At 52.1% G+C, this 24,869-nt stretch overlaps 1 protein-coding gene across 1 annotated transcript in view; it reads left to right on the forward strand.

Annotated features, from left to right (window-relative positions):
- LGR6 (leucine rich repeat containing G protein-coupled receptor 6) overlaps positions 1-24,869 on the forward strand; it is a 149,053-nt gene continuing 124,184 nt past the window's right edge. Inside the window, exon 1 of the mRNA XM_074564168.1 lies at positions 1-359. Within this exon, the coding sequence (XP_074420269.1) occupies positions 1-359 (359 nt within the window). The remainder of the gene's footprint in view (positions 360-24,869) is intronic.

Raw genomic sequence — 24,869 nt, forward strand, 5'->3', positions numbered from 1 at the left:
ATGCCTTCCCTTCCCTGGCTGCATCCTTACCACACTCCAACCTGCAGGACCTACCCTGCCCTGCCAGGCAGCGGGGTCGCTCCCCTCCATCCAGCTGAGCCCCGGGGTCGGAGCCGGCTGGCGGCACCTCGCGCCGTCCCAGCGGCCACAGCCAAGGCGAGGATGGACAAGCTCTTCTTCTGGGGCATTCTGCTGGCCTCCTCTGCCCGCTTCCAGGCGGTGCGCGCCGAGCAAGGTGCTGCGCCCCCCTGTCCACCCCAGTGCCACTGCGAAGAGGATGGCATCATGCTCTCGGTGGATTGCTCCGAGCTGGGGCTTTCGGAGGTCCCTGCCAACCTGAGCCCTCTAACAGCTTACCTGTAAGTACAGCCTTTGCTGTTTCTTTCGCAACGCTTTCTCCGGACCCCTTCGTCAGCTGCAGCTTTCCTCCAGCTTGGAAGTTTGTGCCACATTTTCCTGAAATTAAATTTCCTCTGGAAATTAGAAACAAAACAAAACAACGACAGAAAAGGCAGCTATTACTGCAGGACCTGCCAAGCTAAGCCAGCTCCCCCTCCTCCCTGCGCCCCTCTGCAAACGCTGTTTATATTGCGATGTTATGCATGCTTTGCTTCTTGATTACAGTGGATCAGAGGAGCTGATTTGCTGGGTAGATTCTGATTGTCTGAGAACATAATGGAGTATTTATACTGAGCAATTAGTGCAAACTGCTCTGGGATCCTTCTGTCAAACATTTCAATAGCTGTGATAACTCATGGCTTTCGGGGCTTTGGGTTGAGCTGGCCACCAGCAGTGCCCAAGCTGCCTCTTTAAAATGAATATTAAAGCCTTTTAAGAGGTGTGAGGGCTTTGGTAGGGTTTTGTGGTTTGTTGTGTTTTGTTTTTTTTTTTTAATAAAAGTTCTTAATTATCTGAATGTTTCCCTTCCTTTCTGGTCTTAAAACCCAAAGGGTTAAACTACCACAGGCACTGGTGGGTTTGTTTCTAGCCCCACCCAAAGATGGTCTCAGTGGGGCCATTTGAGTAGTGGTGACTGAGGACGTCCCCAGGGTGAGCAGGGGACTCTGTGGAAGGATCTCTCAGTTTGACCAGGAGCACAAACACCTCTCTCAGGGAGAGGGGTTGGCCCTGGTGTGCGCTGGGGAGGATGCTTGCTCAGTTAATTCACAGAAAGCGCTGCAGCCGCCAACCTCAGCTGCGTGGCAGGTAGGCTGGTGAGGGCCTCGGCTTTCCCAGCTAGGGATGCAGCCGAGGCGCTGCCGAGGGAAGCCGCGTGTACCACAGTCGTTGCGGACAACTGGCAGCTCCCAGGCAGTGCTGGGGACATTCGTTTTGTGCTCATCATGCTGAAAGAGGGCTTACGTCAGGGGTGGCATACAGACTGCTTGGCTGGTTTTCTGGTGTTGCTGGATTGTCCTGAGATGCAGTTACTCAGCTGTTAAAGCTAAGCACCCTAACCCACTCACGAAGGGCTTTGCAAAGCCAGGTTGAAGCTGCCACAGCCGGGTAAGAGCTTCCCTGCTCATCCTGCTCGTCTGAGGAACACGTTGCTTTGTCTTGTGCCAACCATTGGATGCCCTGAGCTCTAGTGGGTCAGCTGAGAAAGAAATGTGACAGCAATGGACGATTTTTACTGGAGAGCATGAAAGAGGAGAAAAATGTGCAATGCAAGCTGTATTTCCTCGGGAGAGGGAACCACGGAGCACTTGTCGCATGAGGTGTGCTGTGCATAGAGCTGTCGCCCCTGCGCACACCCTGGGGCTAAGTTTGGAGCCAGCTGCCTGAGTGAAAAGTCACTACAGCTCTTGAGCATGTCTCGATGGAGGCGGTTAAAAACATGTGGGCTGTTAGCGTGGGAGGCTGCAGAGCTTTGCAGCACTGGTGCCCCTGCGAGGACAAGTGGCAGCCCTGTCAGGGACACACTCCACCTCTGCAGTCATGGCAAGACAGGGCACCCGCGGCTCCCACCCTGCAGAGAACACGCTGCCCACCATCTCTGCAGAGCTGTCCCTTGGGCTGGGAGCTGCAGAGAGCTCCACTGCACGACCAAAGGGACATCTTGATGTTAAATGGTTCTCATCGCCACCCTGACCGTGGCGGTCGGAGCAGGGACGCAGAGCCCCGGGCTACGCGCCCTTTGTGCGTGGATCCCAGCAGGCGAGTGCATAAAGATGCCCTCGGCCCGGTGCAGCAGGTGATTCCGCGGCTGCTCCGGGCAGAGGTCTGGTTTTCCCTGGGGCTGGTCCTCAGGACAGCCCTGAGGCAGCCGTCCATCCCTTGGGCCAGGCTCGGCTGCTCCGGGCGCTGCTCCGCCGGCCCGCGGCACTCACACGGTGGCGCCAGCGACAGCCGTTTGCCGGAGAGACACCGGCAACGCCACCTCCCAGCCCGTCACCCCGCCGGGCTGCAGGGACGCCCCGGCTGCAAAATCCATGGGGTCGAGCCAGGGAGGCGTTGGAGGGTCCGGAGTTTTCCTCCTGCCCTTAGGGCCGGACCTCTGTGGGGAAAAACGCTTTTGCTGCTTATATGTTAAACGCTGCCTGTGAATGAACAAATCAGATGCAACAGGGGTAGGAAGGCAGGATCAGCTGGGAATTATTGGAGGAGGACCAGAGAGCCCTGTTTCTGTCACTGCCTTCTTGGGCTACCTTCAGTAGGTCACGTAAGGTTAGTTCCTCAGTTATAAGGTGTGCAGTCAGGGCTGGTTTTTCAAAGCACATCAGCATAAATTTTGTAGAAAGTATGGATATTTGAGCGATCTAAGCTCTTGATGTAAATTCAGGCTTTAAATCCACGTTCAGATATGTAAAGAAATGCCTAGATCTTTTTTTTGGAGAGCTGCAAGTGCTGAAAAGCAAGCCCTGTAATGGCAACATGGAGCATGGAGCTGAAGGGCAGCAGCTCCCAAAACTTTCCATCTCCTTCGCTCCATGCCCTGTCTTCTAAGCAAATTACTGGTACTCCTGTAAAGAGCAGGACTCCCTCAGGTGCGAAATAAAGGATCCTCGTAATAACCTCTGATTAGACATTGCCTCACCACTAATGAGCTCACAGTCAAGCCCCATCCTGACAGTGCTGTGCCTCTGCCATGCCTGTCTCCAAGAACACTGTCCTTGCTCACTCTTGCACCTCCCTGAACTTGAACCCGATCCCACCCATCCAAAACCAAGCTTCTCCAATGGAGGCACCATTGGTGAGATTGCAGCTGTGGTCAGGGAGACGGGAGAGGAGCAAGTCACCTCTTCCCAGGGGCACGTCTCCGGTAGGCACTTAGACAACACGCTGGTGTCTCCTTGGCAGCCCCGGAGAGAGCAGGCAGCCAGCGCTGGGGTTGTCCATGTTAGGTGACAGGTCCCTGCTGTTTGCACCTCTCCTGCAGGCAGCCTGAACTCGATCGGGGCTCATGTTGGGTCTAACAGCCCATCTCTCTGGAGCAGCACAGAAATGCTGATGCATCCTGCCTGGTTCACCGGTGCTGGCAAAGAGCTTCTTAGTGCATGACATATTTGAACTGTGTCTCAGCCTGGCCTCAGAGTCCGGCCATGAAACCCTAAAGGTCAGCACACCCTCTCCTGCTCAGCTAGGTCCAACGGCCCTAGGGCCTATATCAACCTGAAAGAGCTGAGCTATTCAGGGAGCAGATTTAACCTTTAGCTGATATGCCAGTAAGTCCTGACAGCAGTGTGTCAAATATCACGTCTCTGTCTTCCACGGAGAGTTGCTTTTGGGTCTGGCAACAAGAACGGACTGGAGCTGATGGGGAGTCTCTGGAGAGGACGGCATCAAGCCGAGAGTGCAGGAGACTGGAGCTGCAAAGGGGAAGGCTCCTGTGCCGCAGACAGGAGACTGCACAAGGGGGCACAGAGGAGGGCGGGAAAATGGGAAGAGACGCTTGGTACTCAGAGCACTAGCTTAGCTTCAACCCCTGGCACTACTGCAAACCCTGCGTGTGACCTGGTTGAGCAACCCCACCTCAGATTCCCCAGGATATGGAAGTGCCACTGCATGGGCTGGGGGAGTTCAGTCCCCGGCTGTCCCCATACCCGCCACCTGCTGCCTGAGCACTGGGAACAGGGCTGTGGTTGGGTGCAGGTGCTCAGTGCAGCCCTCTGCCCCAGGGTGGCATCCTGATCCCCCTTGGCCCCCCTGCGTCTGGTTACCAGCCCCTGGCAAGGGGGACTGGGGGTAAAGTTGGGGGATGAAGGGATACTCTCAATTTGCTGCTCCTGTTTCACCAAAAAAATGACACCGTGTTGCTGGTGCCTGACAGGTCCCTTCTAGGCTGGCCTGTCCAACCATGGCTGGCAGGAAATAGGGGGCTCAAAGAAATGGAGTGCCTGCACTCAGCAGAGGACACCCTCAGTAGTACCCAAAGGTGGCAAGGTGACAGCAGTAGTATCATGGTCATGCATTCAGGTCAGCTGGACAGACAGCACACACCCTCCCTGGCCAACCTGCACACGTAGAGGTTAGAAACAATGCGTCATGCCTTATCCCCAGCCTGGACTAAGGGGACACAAGGAGGAACTGGGACAATTGCCCAGAATCAAAAATATTTTAGGAAGGAAGACACCTCTGGAGGTCTCTGATCCATGCTCCTGCTCAAAACAGGTCCAGCTCTGTGAGATTGGTCAGGATCTTGTCCAGTACGGTTTTGAGTGTCTCTAAGATTCCCTCACTCTTTTCCCATTCTCGACCATCTTCATGGGAAATGTTTTTCTTAATATCTGATTGCAGTTTCCCATGTTCCAGCTTGTGCCCGTTACCTCTCATCCCTCCCCTACACAACTCCAAGAAGAGTTTGGCTCCGTCTTCACCCTCCCGGTTGGTAGTTAAAGACAGCAGTAACATTCCTCCATTTCACCTTCTCTTGTGAAGACTGATCAAACCCACTCGTACGAGCAGTGCATGGGACAGGGGCGGAGCAGGGAGTGCTGTGATGTGAGAGAGGGGAGCATGCAGGGTACGGGGGGCACAGCGGTGGAAGTGACCAGGAGGAAGGACACAAACCTGTAGGATATGAGACATCAGTAGCACCATGGCTCACAGCTCAGCTGGAGGAGCCTTCTTCCCCTTCCCCAGGGTCCCAGGTCCCCAGAGCACCATGGAGGGGTCAGGCTTTACCCCTGCTCTGTGCCCCGTCCCCAGAAGCATTGTGAAGCCCCCCAGTGAAGCCAGACAGACACCGCACAGCTCACTGCATGCAATGCTGCTGCTCTGTCCTGGAAAGCCGGCAAAGAGCTGGGGCATGAGACAGCTGATGAGGTCGTTGGGTTGTTGTTGTCACAGCAGAATTTGGGAGAAGAAAGAACAGCAGAGAGTCTGGCTGCTTCTGAGTATCACCAGGCATCTCAAGAGGCTGCCCAGACAGAAAGTTTCTTGTTCCCCATGCAGTTTCCGTTGAGGTGAATGGGATCAGGAGCTCTCAGGGCTGCTTTCACCTTGCAGAGGCATTTTGAGCCGTTGCCTGAAATTTAACATCCCACTGCGAGTCTGAGGCCAGGGCTCCACATCAGCCATGCTCTCCCCTGAGCTACCCTCTGGCATCAGGTGCCACATGGGCCTGTGATAAGGATCCGCAGGAGGCAGGGATGCTCTGACATGAAGCTGGGCAGACACTTCCCTGGTCACGCAATGCTGCAACTGGTGCAGGGAAAGAGTGAGTGGAAGATGCCTCTTTCTTGATATTTGCATTTTCTAAGCACCCACATACCTCTGAGGCAGCAGGGTTTGAAGGCTGACCCCAGAGCCGCAGCTGACTCCTGGAGCAAGACACATCGCAATGCTGAAGGCAGCTCCCCTCAGCCCTAAACCCTCCCTAATTGTCTGCCCCAGACTCTGCCCCCTGCAGCCCCCACCTTGGGAAAAAGGAGGACAGACCCCACCATGGCCACCCTACGATGGGAAGCACCCCAAGAGCTGCCAGAGGAGCTGGGGCACCAGTAGAGGGACAGGACTGGTGGACTGGTGGCTGACTGGTAGGAGCCCACAGGCATCGCAGCTGCAGGGAGGTGTGTTGGGGCTGAAGGGACATCTGGGCTTGCAGCGGGGTGACAAGGAAATGGGATCTCCTGCAGGCATGACAGGGACCTTTGTGTTTTAGATGACAGTCACGCACACTGGGGAGACAGAGGGAGCAGCCAAAAATGCAGAAAGCACCAAATCCCAATGCAAGGTGTAAATTAAGTCCTTCCTGGGGGGCATCGCTGCTCTCCTGCCCCTGTTTTTGTTGCAAAGCGCAGTGAGTCGCCATCCTGTGGCTGATGCTTGCCCAGTGCCAGGGCTCATCCACAGCCTCTTCCTCATGTCATGGTCACCACAGGAGCCCAAACATTGAACCAGGACTCATCCAAACACACCACAAAGGTGGAGACTCACCCCAAAGAGCTCCCAGACCCTTCCACTTCTCAAACCACGATAGAGCACAGGATTTCCAAAGCCACCCCCATGTCCTGGTGGCCAGACTGATGCACTAAGGGCTGCCTCTCTGCTTGATCTTCTTCCCTCCTGGAAGGCTAATGTGAAATGCCGCTCCTACCCCTTACAGCCAGAAGTCCACAGTCTTGCTCTTGGAAATGCCCAGCATGCCTGGGAGAACGGCAGCCATAGCAGGAGCAGGGAGAAACATTGGTGAGCTTGGGGTCCCAGATGTGGGAGATAAGGCTGGTGAGAGGCATTAGAAGAGCTGGGCTCTGACACACATGGGTTTACATGCACCATTAACAGCTTTGAGGCACTTTTTTTTTTTTTAACCCCTAAAAGGTCAGGGATGACATCAGATGCTGCACGGCGGTGTGCCTGGGCTCGAGGCTCAGGGCAGAGCAGCAGGAACGTGACGAGCCCCTCGGCGAGCAGAAAAAGGAGTGGTGAGGGAGCCAGTGTCCCGGGGGGATTAGCAGCACTCAGAGCAAAGCCACAACTACAGCACCGTGAATAGTGAGGTCGGTGATAGAGCCGCCTGAAGAGCACATTCGGGGGGATGGTCTACCCAGCGATACCTTATTTCACTGAAAAGGAAAATATCAATGAAAAAACATCTGTGTTCATGGGACTGTGCATGGCAGAAACATAGTAACCAGCTGAACCAGGAGAGTTTATTTCAATGTTTTCACTTCAGGGTGGCTTCTCTTAAAAAAAGTTTCCATTTACATATTTTCACCTGTTGGTGTTGCATTTACCTGTAGGCGATTTAATATTCACACTGTAGGACTCCAAAACTATCAAAGCATCTTGATGGTTCTAAAACACAATATATTGATTTTTTTTGATCTAGACTAAATATTGACATGTTGGGTCTTTGGTCTGGGTTCGAGGGAAAGGAAATTTTGAAGTCTCTGTATTTCCAATGCCATGACACTTTCAGGTTCATGGCAGCTTTTCCTGTTTCCTCCTGCTGCATCACCTCCCAGCCCCCTTCTCCGCCATAAGCTCTGCTCCCATTTACCTCTTGATATTGTGAGCTTTGGGTCCAGCTGTGTTTTGCTTTGCTTGGCTGCTGTTATCCCAGTGTGGGCACTGCTGGGACTCACGGGACACTGTGCTCTCCAGAGAGCAGCTGGTCCACAACAAGGGTTGCAGCCCCTGAATTCTTCCAGCTACAACGGAGGGTGCTGCGGGTGAAGAGGCAGAGGGCTGGGCTGCGGCTTTAGTACCACAGGTCATGGCCGAGACCTTCCCAAGATTTGAGTTCAAATTGAGAGAGGCATCCTTTGCAGGGCTGTTCGGAAGTGGCAGCAGGGTGTCTGGGGCGCTGGATGTGAGAAGATGTCCACTTCTTGGTGGGGCATCGTCTGAGTCGGGCCGCAGGAGGCGAGGCACAGGATCTACCCCACCCTAAAGCCCAGGTCTCTCTGTGGGAGAAGGCGCAGCCAGGCCTTTACTGCACTTGCCTCACAGCTGGCAGCGAGCGCTGCCTTCTCTGGCAAGAAGGGAGCAGGTGTACGGACGAGGAGCGCGGTGGGGAAAGCAGCGCAGTGGAGCGGTGAGAGCAAACCTGCGCGGGGATGGGGCTGTCTCCGGGGTGGCAGCCATGTGGGACCGCCTCTGCAAACTGCAACCAGGGCAGCTCGGTTGGGGCTGGGGGTGACCAGTCCCTCCTGCTCACACTGTGAGGGACGCCCCACTCCTGGTCTCGTCCGTTGGATACCCCACTCCCGGTCTTGTCCGTCGGAGTGAGCGCGGCCGGGCGGCAGCAGGCATGCCGTGCTCACACGCTCCCTGGCTGGCACTGCTGCGCAGGCAGCGTGTGATGGGAGGCAGCTGCTGCTCACCCTCCACAGCCGCAGCAGGCGGGTCCTCGCTCACATCCGATCTCGCCGTGCCTTTCCACCATGCCTGAGAGCGCTGGCTGCAGCAGAGCCGGCCTTTCTGCAAGTCGTGCACTTCCACTGCAAATGCCTTCCTCCATCCTCCCCCCTCTCCTCCCTGCCCGCCCCCCAGGCTAAGTAATATGCCACAGCCTCCCCTCTCTCCCTCCCTTCCTTGAAGAATAAGCTCATAAATCTGCCTAGGGCAATGAAAACACTGAGCTCATGGCCCTTAGATCTGTGCGGGAGGAGCTCTAGCTGGCGATTAAAGGAGTTTAGGGTTTTCTTTGAAAAGCTCTTTGATTCTGGCAGAAGCTCTGGTGCCAAAAGGCAGCAATGGAGCTGCAAATGCCTCTCCCCCTCTGCACCTGCCTGGGTCAGGGAGCAGCAGCAGGGTGGAGGAGGGAAAGGGAAACGCGGCACTTCCCAGATCCCTGCAGTGGGGGCTGAGGGTCCCCCATCACCCCCTCAGGGGGGAGCACCCTCTGACAGCAGCAGGGCAGGGGGTGCTGCTGCTTTTGAGCCCAGGCACTTCAGCCGGGTGCCAAATGGGTACCAAAACGCCTCCAGTGCTGTGGAACTAGCTGCTCCCCTAGGTCCATCTTTGGAGGAGCTGGGCTGGGTGTCAGTGAGCTGGCTGCCCACGGACAGACGGATGCTCCTCCTCTTGGCTGCTCTGAGACAGCTCAGAAGGCATCCAACATGGGCCAGGCTCCCTGGGGACCTTGAAACGGGAACATGAGCCACCTTCAGGCACCACAGGGAAATAGCTCTGCGTGGGGAAAGGGGCATCAACGACAGCCCTGAGCTCCCCGCAGGCAGCACAGGGTCCTGCTTGGGTGCCAGGGAGCCAGGAGAGGCTGCCAGGGAGCCAAGGATGGGACAGGGATTACCACAGCAGTGCTCTGAAAAGTGGTGGGAAGGGATAGGGAAGAACTGTCAGGGCTGGGAGGAGCCTGAGGTCTTCAAGAAGGACTTGAGTTTGGCAGGAGCTGAACAGAGATCAGAAAGAGCCTTCACAAAGAAGAGCAGGACCAAGCACAGGCATCTAGTGTTGCAGCCAAGTCAAAACAGAGCCAGGCTCCAGCTCGAGCGGAGGCAGGAGTTGTGCCAGTGGTGGGGAGCAAGGGGAGGACATGGTGAAGCTCACATGGTGCCTCCAGTCTTGCAGGAAGGCGTCAAGGATCCAGGAAGGGGTAATGCAAAACCTTTCCCAGATCTGCCAGGACAGGCTTTGCTGACAGTGATGAAGGAGGGCAGCTCTCCAGCCTCCTCCCCTCCATGGGACCACAGAGGAGTCTCCTGAGGTATCAGCAGCTCTCCGTCTCCATTTGCCGTGTTTGCAGTCCTTCCTGTTTAAACCTCTTTGAAGGATTTGGAAATGAAAAGCAGCCCCCATGGGAGTGGGGCGCGTCAGACACACCTGTAAGGGTAGGACCTGCTCAAGGGACCTGCTGCCTTTTCTTGTGAGCAGCCACAAGTCCCACTACAAAGAGACCCCAGGGAGACAGGACAGTTTCCAGCACTGAACACCCCTGTGGGGCACCAATTAATAACGTTCCCTTTCATTCAAAGGGAAGGTGAAACCCAAGCACCACATCATCCCGTCAGGGCTGTGCGTGCTATGGGGAGAACCGCAGAGGTGGAAGGGGAGTGGAAATGTGGTCTCCTCTGCTGGGGTGGGAGAGCAGGGGGGTGTTTGCATGGCAGCAGGGAGGGCTGTTGGGAGGACGCCCCACACGTGTAACGTGACACGGTGCCCTGCAGACCACCAGCCCCTGGGACATTCCCCTGCCCGGTGCCACCTCCCAGTGCCAGCAGTGCCTTGTGCATGGAGCAATGAGCTGAGCCAAGGACACAGCGGCTGCTGCGATGGTGTGGCCAAGCACGAGGGATCTTAGGGGCCTGCAGGATGTGAAGGCAGAAGTCACCTTCCCGAGGAGGTTATCTGGTGCAGAGATGACTCTGGGTGTAATTGCATCTTGCAAGTTTAACAGAATTCCCAATTGTGGGCATTTCTTAAGCTTAGTAAAGCAAATTTTCATTTTTGCATGCATGAAACCTCCAGGAAGGGCATTTACACGTTTAGACAGAAATTCATCTTCTCTTTACTAGAGAGCATGGGAAGAAATTCTCATTGCAGGGAATGGTCTCTGCAATTTTGCTTTACCCCTGTTTCTGCAGCTGCTCCCAGCGGCAGCCGCTGCACAGCTGGCAGCGTCCCCAGCGGCTTCCCGGTACCTGGGAGCTGAGAAAGGCAAGAGCTGCGTGAGCGTACCGCTGGCTTCCCAGGCAGCGCTCTGAGTCAGCCTGACTGTGGAGGTGAAAACAGTGTTTCTGCTGCTGCGCAGCCAGCATCTCCCAAAGGGAAAATGAGGTGCAGAGTCACTTAGCTGCGCTGTCAGGCTTTCTTGTCCCTCTACGTAGGAACACGGGAGTTGTCAGATATTGCCCCGAGCTGTTGTCCCACATAATGTCCCAAGACTGTGAGGTCATCTGCCTGAGCAGCATGTGCCCTGGGTACCAAAGGACATACCTTTAGGGTCAGGTGTGTTGTATTTGCAGAACCAACGGTATCGCAACCAAGGCAGGACCTTGACTGTAGGCGCAGGTAAGACTTTTGTTGTTGCACTAATTTCCTGCGGCAACAAGTTCCACAGGTTAATGAGGTGCCTGCTGCACGGAGCGGTTTGACATGGGCTCTGGCAGCGGCACGCGGGGCTTTACTGGGCGCAGGGGCAGCCTTGCCATGTCTGCTGCCTCCAGCTTCTCTTCAGCTCGGGGCCAAACCAGCAGGTTCTTGTGCTGCAGGTTGTGTTTGCAGCTGCAGTCCTGCACCGGGAAGTGCCTGTCGGTTAAGGTGGTTTTGCGCTTTCATGTGGTGTAAGACAGCGCAAGATTTATTAATGACAAAAAAACATGAATGCTGGAAGCCTTGATTTATTGAAGAAGAGGGGGAGGAAACGTGTGCAGCCCATGCTGGCGAGCACGGCGTGTCCGAGATGAGGTAGCACACACTGTGAAAACTGCCCTGCTCCTCCATGAGGTGCTCTGGCTCATCTGGGGATACCATGGGGTAGACCCACTCCTTTTCCAGCCGGGCAGGGGACGACTTTCCACTGACCACCTTGCCGATGCTCTGCGGAAGGGGCTTCTCCTAGATGGAGGGACACAAAGACTCAGAATTTTGGGAACAGACAGGTGCCCCATGAGCTTTGGCTCCCTTGCATAGTGGAAGTGGGAGGTACAGAGGACTGGAGTGCAGCACGACAAACCTGGACTGTTTTCTAGCTCTGCCACAGCCTCATAGTTTACCCCACATAAGTCCTCTAATTTTCCTGTGCCTCGGTTTCCCTATCTTTAAAATACTAATAATTAACCCTTCTCTAATGCGCTTTGAGATGGACTGATTAAAAAAGTGCCACAGAAGAGTTGGAAACTCTCGGCATTTTTCAGCCGCATGTCTGAACCTCTCGAGTTAAAATACCTTTTAAAAGTTTATTAAAAAATTCTTGAGCTTTGCATTTCTTCAGCCACAACATGAAGGAAAACAACACTAAGCTCTCAGATTTGTAGCCTGGCTTTCATGTCCCCTGACCTCCTCACGCCTCGCTTACGGATGCAGCCACAAGTCAGTGCAGCTGCTGAAATACTCCTCGGGAGCCGCATCCAGCAGCTGTTTAAAAGCTCGTGGGCAGCACTGGCAAACTCCGTAGAGGAAGTGAACCCAGCTGGTAAACTGCAGCTTGGCCAGAGCTTCTGGAAACCCCGATTCTTTAATCTAATCTGTTTTCTATAGGAAGCTACCTTGCTTTTAGCATACTGCTTCCTGGACGTATGGGGGTAAATAATAGCTCTTTGGCTAAACCAAAAAAAGGAGGGGAAAGATTGGCTGGGGTTAAACAAACAGATTTTTTTTTTCAGGTTTCCCATGCAATTAAAACCAAACCAAACCACATTTGCTCTGGGTATCCCTGAAACATTTTGCTTTGACCCAAAAAGGAATACTTTGTTTTGTGTTTGAGTTACTTGAAAATCTTTACACCCTTTAAAAAAAAAAAAAAAAAGAGCTTGCAATGAAATGCTTCGCCACCCCCCACTCCCCCACTTCTTTTTTCAGTGGAGCATAATTTTGTTGTGAGTTTACTTCTGATGAGAACGCTGTGGGTTCTGCCTGACCTGGGAAGTCACCCGCCTGAGCTTGTGCCGTCACTTGTTTTGCCTTTCAACATCGTTTCCACCTTTTCCTCTCCCACTGTACAGACATGCGGGTCTCATGGGAGCACCGTCCTCACCCAGGGCTGTGCTGACTTTCCAGGGAGACTAGAAAGTGTCCGGGAGAGGGGAGGAAAGAATCCACGAAGGCTTCTTTTGGCTTCACAGAGCTCCTCTGGCTCTTCTGACTATCTCTGGCTACTGCCAAGGCACCTTCGAAACACCTTTGAAATGTCTCCAGCATGTTGGGCACCGTGACTGGGCTGGAGGGGAAATCCACATTCCCTTTGAAGTCTGGATACTTGAGCAGTCTTAGAATTATAGGGCTGTAATATACAGGAATGTGTGGGGCTGTAATTGTGACTTAGATCCTTGGATGAAAGGTGCTATGTACATACAAAAGGTATTATTATTATTGCTATTATTATTGCTATTATTATTGCTATTATTATTATCATAGGGCTGCAATATGTGGATTGGAGATGAAAGTAGCACCAAAAGATCCTGAAATATGAGATGTGTCTTAAGGAAATTTCAGCCTGGAATTAGGTTTTGTATACACGGGGGAAGCAAAACCGGCTGTCTCCCCTGCACTGACAGCTCTGGGGCTTTTATGGAAAGAAGTCCTGTATGCAGGCATGATTCCCAAATTCAAGTTGCTCTGACTCTCAGAAGGGTGTCTCCAGGAGGAGCTATTCCAGAGCAGTTTTTGCAGAAAAAATGACGTCAGACGTTTTCACCTTTCTTTCTGAGACACTCTGATTGCTGCCAGGCAGACTGTAGCCGTCACAAAATAAGTCCCTGGTGCTTGAGCCATCCGGCATGAGAAGTGCAGGAACTGGTGGCTCTCAGCAGGGGTGAGTCTGGAGCAAACCCCCCGTGTCGCTGAGCAGCAGAGAGAGCTCGTAGGCGCGTTGGTCCTCCTGCGCTCCAGCAGAGACGGGGCCAGGGCCAGATCCAGCATCCTGAGCCCAGCATCCTCTTTCCAGCCATCAATCACATCCCCCCTCAGCAGCCTGGGAGCAAAGCATGAAGGAAGACAGGGATCAGCTTTGATCCTTCAGAGGGCCTGTGGCTCTGCACAGTCTTTGCCATCAGCCTCAAAGCTGTTTCTCCTGCCCCGTTCTGCACTCACCTCTCATTAACAAGGGGGGACTTAAGCAAAGCCAGGCGCTGAAGAGGGAGTCCCCGTGACAGCACCCGTGGTGATTTTCTCCTGTGTCCCAGGCTCTGCACAGCATCAGGTTTCACCCCAGCGTGCAGCTCCAGCTGCCTCTCCCGGGGAAGCGGGGGGGGGAGGATTTAATCTGCTCTGATTTCCAGCAGCTTTGAAAACCTAAGCAAAATCAGCTTGAGTTTTTCCACTGACTTAAAAGATTTTGGGCAAAGGCCTTGTCTCTCCTGCTTCAGGGGCTGTCACCTACGAGAGTGCAGAGGAAGGTCTGCACTCAGCTGGCCTTGCTGAACCAGAAGCACGGGAGGGCAGTGGAGGTGGGAAGGACTGTTTTGCTAGAACTGGATCCTCTCCCTGAAGGAGGCTTTCTTCTGCCCTGGGTACCAATGCTGGCTCTGGCTGGCACAGGCTAGATTTGATGTGGCACTGGGATCTAGCTGATGAGCTCCAGAGGGAACCAAACCTACCCTGTTGGACCTGGTCCCTGGAGCAAGCCACGGGCAGATCGAACTGACTGCATCGATGCACCCAGAGACTCCCTTCAAGTAGCCAGGCCTCCGTTCTCCCGCAGCATTGCATGAACCAGTAGGCAGCTTCATGCTTCAGCCTGGAAGCGCTTTCATTTCAACTGTGGCTATGAGATGGGATGGTGAATAACACAAGGCTAGCGTGCACACAGGGTGCTTCACCCACTCCTTAAACTCTCTCTGCTGTTTCTGTGGCAGCACTTCAGTGCCCAGCACGACGTGCAGCAGGACAGACTCTTCCCATGAGGGTGTGGAACAACTGCCAGAGATGGATGTGCAGGAAACAGCCACGTGCTGGTTGCCCTCTGGGGTGCCACTGGCTACAGCACTTTTGCAAAGGAGCTTCCTTCCCACCTGATGATGTTTCTGGCAGGTACAAAGAGGGGGAATTCAAAACCCCTGCAAGGAAGGCTTCATAAAGCCTTAGTGTTATAATGAAGCCTGGTGGTCTTGGAAGGAGCAGAGGAGGATCTGGAATGCCAGCCAGAGTCAATTTGACTCCAGAATCAGCTTGAGAGCCTTACAAAAAAATCTTTCTCAAGAGATATCCAGAAGCTTATGCTAGATGCTACATTCACATCAAACCAGACCTCACCTGCAGAGCAGATGCTGCTTGGAGAGTAGAGCCTTGACACTGGGACTTGGGGACAGCCGCATGGCTGAGCATGGTCAAGCAAAACTCCCCGCTAAGTACAGACAGGCAGATTTCCAACAGCCCTGAACTACCAGAGGTGCCCCTGGAGCAAGGGATCATCCCAGGCATCTAAATATCCAGACATAAAAACATTTCCCCTGATAAGATGTGTGCCAAAATTCTTTGAAAGTGCTGTAAACCACAGACGTGTGTCTTGTGAGCGGCCTGAGCCAGTTGCTGCGCCCCAGTCTGGCAAACAGGAGCTCCAGGGACTGTTCTGTGCATCCCTGGGCAGGTCTCTGCTCCGCTCTGTGGATGCTGAGCTCTGGGACTCAGGCTTCCCTGTGTCGTAGGCTGTTGTGCTCCTTCTTCATCCACTTCTTCATCCACTCCTCTTCCTGTCAGTTTGCCCCACGGCCAAAGCTTTCTGACCAAGACATCCCACACGTGCTGGCTTCGTGGGAATTGTTGTACTCCTCTGGTCAGATATTGCCCCTGCCTTGTTACTCCACGTGCCTTGTGAAATCAGGTGTGCAGAACCAGGAGCAGGGCATCTACCTGAACCACAGAGGCCGCGGAGCAAGGGCTGGCTCACATCGGGGGTGATGAGTCAGGTCCAGCCACAGCAGCTTGTCCAGTTTGTCCGTTGCTAAACTCACGCAAGCGAGGTCTGGCTCCTGGGCAGGAGGGTTCAGCTCCCCAGCCCTGCCCCACTCTTTCCCAATTACACTGATAAGTGGAGCTTTTTTCCCAGCAGAGTCAGGAGCAATGGTGACTCACCACCACTTCAGTGTGAACCATGCAGCCAGGAACTCCAGCGGCAATGTGTGCTGGAGACAGGAAGACTCTTGTTACCCACTTGACAGCAGAAGAAAGGCTTTTCTTGGTGCGCAGGGACCACCCACCAGAGAATGAGACAAGGCAAGATCCGTCACGCTCTAATGTCTTGTGGCTTCCTGGTGACACCATAGAGTCTGCTGCAGTTAATGGAAACCTGCTAGTTACTCAGGGCAGCAGGGATCACTCTGAGACGAGCCAACTCTTGGCATCTCTGAAACACAGCCTGTCTCCCCAGAGGAGCTCCCAAACCCCTGCCAGGCCGTTGCTGTGCTCGGCCGAAGAGCACCTCAGCCCAAATAGCTGCAGGCATCTCGTTGCCCGTAGAAGGCGGTGAGCGTGGTGAGGAGCGCAGCTGGTATTCATCTTTTACCTTGGGCTGTGAGTTTCAGCCAAGAAGCCAAGATGCTATTAACAGCATGCAGAAGCTCTCTGCTGTCCTAAATGCTCAGAGACTCTTCATCTAGAAATCATGCACTGTCTTTGGAGGCAGGGCTTGGATGCTTATTAGCCACAGAGACCCAGGCTTTTCTGGTTTATGGCAGGGAAGATGCTGTCTGGATCAGTAGTTCCCTGGGAAAAGGTTCAGAAATGAAGGGATTGTATCATTCGCTCCAGCGCTGGTGCCACAAGGGAAGTCTGCCTGCACGGGCTGCGTCAGTAGAAGGAAAGACCAACAGGATCCTGTCTGCCATGTGTCCCCGTAATCAAGATGGATCCCTTGGGTCGGATCCTCAGTTTCTGCTGGCTGAGATTTCATGGCTGCTGTCTTCGAAATTCCCTCATGAAAAGGCCAGAAGTCCAAAAGGCATTTTTCAAAAGCTTTCAGCCATAATGTTTCATTTTGGGAAGTCTTTGGTCTGAACCTAGATAATTTTCAGCCAAAAATGGCTGAAAACCACCAGCAATTTTCAATTCCGATAAAAATGCTATTCTCCATTTGACAGTGTCAACAACTGTTGTTTTTTGCTCCTTGTTCATTACAGTTTCCTGCAAGGGGAAACAAATGTCTCCAGGCATATCCCCCCTGGGATCCCAACAGTTTATCCATCTCTCTCACCCAACCCCTGCCTTCTCCAGGGACCACTTCTGTTACCTCCAACAAGATGCAGAACGCTGCCTCCGGCCCAGGGGTCTGGGTGGTGTGTGGACGGGAACATTATTTATTGAGCTCACTGGCTGGTGGTTTGCTCCACACTAAGATTCAGCTTAAACCACAACTCAGAATGGTGCTGGCTAATAAAGCCCTAGCTGGGAGATGGTAACAAATTAGGTGGGAAAATCAAGTGTTTCGGGGCAGCAATAGAGCCCACATCTATCTGTGAGACTGTAGGAGCAGGAAATACTGCCTGATGAAGCAGATGGGAGCAGAGTCTCTCCCTCTGACTATGTCCTGGGCTCTTTCCTTGCAAGCAGCCCAGGATTAGACCTTTAACAGCAGGCTGATAAGGTCGTCCCAGAAAAAAAGGCAGACCAGGCTGGTTGAGTGGTTCCTCAAGGATCACAGTGCTACAGTTCAAGAAAAAGAAGAGGTGGCATGGTCTGGGACTTCTCAGAAGAGGCAATCAGAAAACAGTATGACATGGTTCCCACCCCGGCTGCAGTGCTGCCATCTGGAGAAAAGTGCAAGAGACTGAATGGGCTGCGATAAATATCAGGCCTGACTGTGCCTTGCCCCAGAGAGCCTCCCTGCGCCACAGCTCACGGTGGCTGACCCCGACGCGCGGCTCCGTACACACCCAGCCGCTCGCCCATTCCCCCCGTGAGGTGGAGGAGAGAATCGGAAGGGCAAGAGTGAGAAACCTCATGGGTCAAGATAAAGACAGTTCAATAGGTAAAGCAAAGCCGGGCGTGCAAGTGAAGCAAAACAAGGACGTCGCTCACTGCTTCCCATCGCCAGGCAGGTGCTGAGCCACTTCCAGGAAAGCAGGGCTTCATCACACGTGATGGTTACTTGGGAAGACAAATGTCACAACCATGAATGTCCCCCCGCTTCCTTCTCCTTTCCCCATTGCTTTTACTGCTGATCAGGATGGCATACGGAACCTTTTGATGGGTTCAGGTCAGCTGTCCTGGCTGTATTCCCTCCCAGCTTCTTGCATTGCCCTCCCTACTCCTAGGAGGGGGCAGAGGGGGGAAAAGATGCTGTTCAAGCACTCTTCAGCAATAGCCAGAGCACTGCTGTGTTATCAACATAGTCACAGATCCAAAACACAGCACCGCGCAGGCTACTACAAAGAAAATTAACTCCAGCCCAGCCAGAACCTTTTCACACCTCCACTGATTTGCCAGACTCCAGTATCCACCCGCTTGTACGTCTCTCCGGCAGGTTTTTGCAGGCTGGTGTGGAGGTCAAGGCGCTGTTCCCAGATCCTGTTATCACTGTATGAGTTCACGGCCACAGCCAGATTAGCATCATCCTTTATTTAATCCCATCGTTTGTCTTGATCTTCTTGATCATTGTTGCTGTTTTGGGCAGGATTCTGCTAAATCTTGATAAATCAATCCAATCCTGACAGATCAATCCAATTTATTCACTTTAAATACAGTTATTTCTGTAATGTTGTTCATCAGCTATGTGACCTCTCCTGACCATGTTACTCACCACTCTTTAGAGGCAGGAAGGCAATATTTACATCCTGCAGCTCCAGCCCCACAGTCTTTCCCACAGTCCCACACAACTAGTTACAGCACAAGCCTTTTAGGGCAGGGCCCACCTGTACCATGATTTTTCTAAAGGTCCAGATAATAATTAAGGGCTAGTTATCATATTCTTCTGCCTGACAGATGTGAGGGAATGTCTGGGAAGTTTTGTGTCTGAGGTCAGACTTGGTGACATCAGAAGGTTTCAAAGGTGCCTTGCGCAGCCCTAGATGCTCCTGTTATCTGCTACAGTTTGAGCTTTCACCAGACTCACCAGATTCATTATTAGACCTAGAAGGACTTTTGGTTATCCTATGACTTTGGACAGACCAGCACATGCTGGAATCCTACTCCCTCAGCACATGGGGGAGTCCTACAGCTGTACTGGAGGAGCTTTGCTACCCCGTTACCCATTATTTCTGTCACAATCCTGCTTGTTTCAAAGCCAACCATTCCTTCTTGGCCAGGCCAGGTCTTGGATAAGCCACCGACCTCCAGGGCTGGGACCGCTGGTCTCTGTAGCCTGAAGCAGAGCTCCAGGTTGCTTTATTGTGAGATTAAGACCTTCAGGAGAGAGCACTGGCAGATACGTTGCTATACACCTAAGCCATGCATCATCAAGCAGACGTGAGAGGACACATGTCTTTGCCCTGGAGTAGCATGGACATTCCTATGTTAGGCACTGGAGGTGCCCCAAACCTCAAGCAGATACAAACTGCACATTTTCAGAGCAGCTGAGGTCAGTCTTGTCACAGCTGGGCCTGATGGAGGATCAAACCATGATGGCCATATTTGACAGGTCACATTGAGAGCCATAAGCTGTCTGTCAGAAGCCCTTCCCCAGAGGAGAGTCAGAGCTTGGCAAAGGTCTCGCACCGTAGAGCTGTTAGAGATACCAGGCACATTCACTTCCCGCTCAGGGAATGGAGACCAGGAAAGCCAACTGCTCAGCATCGTCCTCAAACGCAGATGCCAAGCTGTTGGAAAAGGAACCTCCATGGAGGTCAGGGCTGGGTGATGGCCACAGGAGTCATTACCCAGTGGGGTAACTGTGGCCAAGGTAGCAGGAGCTCATGGGGAGAGAAGGTACAGGGAACAGCAGAGTGCCCTCCCTCCTCGTCTCATCCGGCTGCTTGGTGCCTGCAGTGATGGAGGTGCTGTGTGCCTGGCATTTAACCTTCCCTTGGCCTGGTGCTGCCTGGGACTTCCCCACTTCGCATACAGCAGGTACGAACAGATCTCTGTTTGCCCTGTGGACTTTGGAGTGGTGGGGCTGGAGAAAGTGTAGCCTTCATCAGCCTGGATCCTGCCACAATCCCTGTACCTCCCCTTCACTGTCTTCTCCATGCCAGGGCAGGTGTTTCACTGAGCACGCTGAATTCCTTAAACAGTGCCCACCACACGTTCCCTGAGAAAGGGCTGTTTCCTGCAGATGGATCCTGGCAGCACCGGGCTCTCAGATATTGTCATCTTGGGATATTGCCGGCTTTCAGTTGTTGCTCATGCTGGTGCAACTTGTCTGGACAGGACAGATGATACTTCGGTGCAGGAGCAGAGGGAGTGCCACTGAGTCACCCACAGGGCATCTGATTTCCAGACGTGGCCCACGCACTTCACTGCCTTTCTCCCAGGAGACCGGGCCACAGGTGTTGGGGTCATCCCTTCCTCAATCTGTATCTGAGAAGGGAGGGAGCAGGGCTGGCACTCAGGGCAGCACTGGCTTCCGCTGGAGCAGCATCCATTGGCAGCAGGCAAAGGTTCCCACATCCTGCAGCTGCCAGGGAGCTGGGAGCAAGACTGGCTGCTGGGGGGTCCTCTCTCCTTCATGTGCAGCAACATCTGGGTCAGCTCCCTATCTGGAAATCCAGGGAAGAGAGAGCAAACAGCGGGAGCAGCCTGATCCTGCAGTAGGGAGTGTCCTTGGCAGCTGCCTCCAGCTCAGAGCCCCCTGTAGGTCCCCTCCTGCTGGCTGTACTTGGTGGCAGTGTCCCTCAAGCACTGGGCAGATGACGGCCGGGAGTCTGGAGACACAGACCAGATGCACGTGGCATTATGCATATGAGGACACATTACCACAGCCCCAGCAAGGAGGTCCCAGTCCCTTCTCCAGGTCAGGGTATGGATTAGGCACAGGCTACCTCACACCAGCGTCCTGCCTCCCGCCCTGTTCTGCCCCCTGTGCTGTCCCACACAGCTTGCCCTCTAGCAGGACCAGGGAAGGGGCAGGGTGGGAGTCCCATCTGCTGCTCAAGCCACCAGCACTGAGAAGAGATGAGTAAAAACAGCACTGAGCACTCAGGTGTTGGTCCAGCATACGGCAGCCAGAGATGGGAAGTTTGCACAAGCTCTGCTTCTGATTTCCCAATCTGGGAGAACATCAGGGAATGTTGGGCCTGCCCACAGAGCTTGGCCATTGCCAGGGTAAACCCCCACAGTTTAAAAACTCCTTGTAATTAATGAACCTTCCCATTAAGCGTCACAATGGAACAATTCATTATTACTGATGTGTGCAGGCTCTGCATTCCTCTTGCTCTGCTGCCTCCTACAAGAATGTGGAGACTCATCTGAACAGATGAACCCGTCTCATCTGCATTGTCTTTGGTGATTTACTAATTCCAGGTAATGTTCTCCAGCTCTTTGGCATTTACCTGCTTCTTAATCCTCCACATCCACCAGCTTCCAGGTACTGCAGCCAAGTGGATTTGCACTGGATCGCATCTGTCAGAAAAAAAAAAAAAAGGGAATTAGAAACAATCTGCTTGAGGGTCACTTCACTGTTCACACCACAGCAACCAGCAGGGATGTCAAAACACGAACTTTCAAACTTCCGCCAACTGTGAACAGTCAAACTAATTTCTCTGGTCAAAAGTTTGTGTTTTCCCCCGATATTATCAGTGACTTAATGCTGTCTGTGAGTTTTCTCAGTAAAATTCAATTGCCTTTCTCGCACCCACCTGGGAGTAAGTTCCCAGAGTGGCACCATTGTGAATCTGGTGGGATGGAGGGAAGCGCTGCCCCAGTGTCAGCACTGGCAGACAGAGACGGACAGACCTGGGTGAGCTGGTGGATGACACAGACCTGTGGGTCTGGAGCAGGGTTTACCGGAGGGAAGGCAGAACACCAACCTGTGACCAAAGCAGAGAGCTGTGTCCCACGAATAACTTTCTTTTCTCCACCTGGAGGGCACCGTGCCCGGGACAGAGCAAGGTCACCTATTAACAGTGTGCATCCGGTGGAAAGGGAGTTCTGCTCTCATGCCATTCCGCACCCATCCCATACAGAGCTGCGACTTGCCTGTCTGGCTTGCTCTCTGGTAAGGAAGGTGCAAGCCCTGGAAACCATGGATGTAGTAGGCCAGCCCAGCATGGAGGCTAGAGACCTGTCAACCACAGGGACCACGGCATTTTGGCAGCCTCAAGATCGGGTGGATCTGCCTCAGCACTGTATTCCCATCTCAATTCCCAGATTTATCCCAGAGACAACAGAATGAGTCACTGCTGTGATTTCCTCCGTGGACTGTGATTGTGTCAGGGCTATTCCTCACATGTGATTTTATCTTTGGAACTTACCTCTTTTGCTAATGTTCCACTCATTCTGACTATAGAGCATGGCTCCCTGGTTAATGCTTGTGGTCAGGGCAGAAGGTGACACCATGATTTTATTAAGTCTGTCTATGTGCAGGAGCTCATGGCCCCCACAAAGGTGGCCTGGTGCCTGTCCTCTGAAAGGCATGGCTAAGGACCAGCTTTGCTAGCAGAGACTGCTCATGTAGGCAGCCGGCAGTTCATCTTCCTCATTTCCAACTGTTTTAAATATCTCTAGTCTGTTCATCTTTACAAGAAGCTGGAAAGGGAAAAAAACCTACAAGAACCCACCTGACACTTTCGGACTGTTCTGTGGGTCTCCACTATTGGGGGTCTCTAGGGTTTGAGCCTTTTCACTGAAACAACCAGTGAAACCAGAAGAAAATGGAAAAAGAATATTTTTGCTGGAAAGAAATAAGGTCTATGGGGTAGGAAAAGACTGGGTTGGTGTTCAAAGCAGGAAGCGTTAAGGGATGCATAGGCAGATTTTGAGGAGCTGTTGACAGCTGATTATAGGAAAGTTTTGGAATGGCTCTCATTATTTATCATGTAGGTATAACATTATTGGAGAGGGGTTTCCCAGGGCATGGAGACACCGTACCTATGTATCATGGTGTGGCCTAGATTTCTCAATGTCTGCTGGATGGAGGATTTCCATGAGATTTCAGTGTCTCTCCAGGAGTTCTCCAATGTCGATAACTCCCGAACCAAAAAAAATGTTGTCTATGACAACAGAATCCAGTATCTCTTGGATTTTACGCTCTGGAGGGTTACCAGCCTAGATTAGAGGGAGGGGAATGCCTTCTCAAATGTCTCTTCATGGGGATTCATGAAACAGTGGAAGAACTCAAAGTAGCAAAGATGTAATTTATTGGGTTAATCTGAGCAGAAATTGTGAAAGGCTCCCCACAAAAACAACAGTAAAATTTTTAGATGGGAGTGAAGTTTGTAGGTGTTTTGTCTAGACTGTCTCTCCTTTTGATGGAGTTGGAGACTCCCAACAATGAAAATCTGGCTGGGCTTTAAAGACTTCCTTTGATTTTTCCGGAAAGAACTGTAATCCCAGCACATAGTCTGGCCTATCTGAGAAATCTGGTCCTTTGTAATTTAGTGCAGCTGAGAGTGAAATCATTGATAGACCTCAACTTGTCAGTCCAGACAGCTGTACGGATAAATGAATGGAGGAATGCTATGGAAATTGTGCAAGCAGGATAAAAGATACCTGGTCACCCAGACAGTACAAGCCTAACCATCAGCCCAGAGTTTAGTTTATTTTCTTTATTTATCTATTGCCTTAAAGGGAATATGCAGCAGTGAATAACTCTCTTGTTCCCAATAGGATAAGAAGTTCTTTCCGAAACGTGGATGAAATCTGAGGCTTTCAATCAGAAATCACTGTAGGCAGCAAGTCTCCAAGTTAAGAAAAGCTGAGCTGATTCATAATAGTAGGAGGGTAGGTGCAGGGTAGGAGGTATATTTTCTTAATTAAGCTCATTAAATAAGGCAAAAAAAGCTGTTCTGATTCCCTGGAGGTAGGAAATGTAAGTTTACATCAAAAATGTGTAAGCTAAAGAAAAGGCTCGTGCAAATAAAGGTGCAGGGGCATCACTAGCTCTATACTGATATATTTGCAGGGTTCAGCATATGTAATACACTCCCGGGTGTCCCCAGGCATGGTAGGCCAGTCAAAAAGAATATGGTAAGGAGCTTATAATCCCTGAACAACCTACTGTGTCAGAAACATGGCTTTCTCAGACCTCGAACCAAACAGCCCCTTATGTCTCCTCCCAGAGGAAGCAATCTCTCGTTTGCATGTTACGCAGGTACCTTGCTTTGGTTGAAGACTGTGAGCCGTGAGTAGGCAAAATCATCTCTAGGGTGGCTGAAGGACCTAAAGAGGTTACACTGGCAAAATCCAGGTGCTTTTAAAACTGATCTCCAGGACTGCAGACCAGAGCTGGCTAGCTTGTGCTCTTAGTACAAGGCCTGCTTTCCCCATCTTCCCAACAGTCCAAAACGCAAGATGGTGAAGGGAAAGATGATAATCAGGAAACAAAGTGGGTTAACAGCAGTTGAGTCTTGCCGTCACGGTGGTTTAGCCTCCTCAGTGTTCCTGGCCCGGATGGGCAGGAGTGGCTCTGCTGCTGGTAGCTCATCAATAGCAACTGCTTCTCTTGAATTCAACTAGCATCAGTCACTAAAAATAGCTTGTGTAGGGAGGAAGCTATGGTTGAAAGGTCTTTAACTGAGCTACCACTACTCTTCCAGCACAATGAGAAACATGTGCTTTAACAACAAACTGATGGGAAGGGTCTGTGTGTATTATGAATGGGACAATTATAAAAACCTGTTTAAAACTACCACATATTTCCTCAGCAGCCAGGGTGTGATTTATCTCCACCTAAAATGCATACCTCAAATAGGCTGTATGAATCACACAGTAAAAGGACTTGTTTCTTTTCAAGGCACTATAAAGGGAATCTGAAGTCTAGTTCAGACATAGATATGTGTGTTGTAGGCATCTAAACAGAGGTGGTGAGATTCAAACATCACCCTCTTTAATAAGTTCAAAATGGGAAGATCATTTGGTGAAGTCTTTAATTAATTGGTGATAAAAGCTAAAGAAGCTAAGAAAGCACCGAAACCTAGTAACTGTCTTTGGCGGGGCCAAGTCTGTGATTTCTCAGAGTTCATTTCCATTGCCTCTGGGGAGGTGAAGCAGCCCGGGAATTCCATGGTAGACCTTTCAGAATTTCATCTCTCTCATTTGGCATATGAGTTTGTGACAACTCGAATACTCTGGGACTGATTTTACAAGCTGCTCAGGTTGGTTCATGCCCTGTGAAAAAAATAATGCTGTTGTCCAAGAGTATTATTATAAAGGAATCTAGTAAATCTCTAAAAAACATAATTAAAAATTTTGCAAGGCAACTGCAGCATTAGATAGGC

The sequence above is a fragment of the Larus michahellis genome, chromosome 21 (genome assembly GCF_964199755.1).
Source record: "Larus michahellis chromosome 21, bLarMic1.1, whole genome shotgun sequence".
Classification (NCBI taxonomy): domain Eukaryota; kingdom Metazoa; phylum Chordata; class Aves; order Charadriiformes; family Laridae; genus Larus; species Larus michahellis.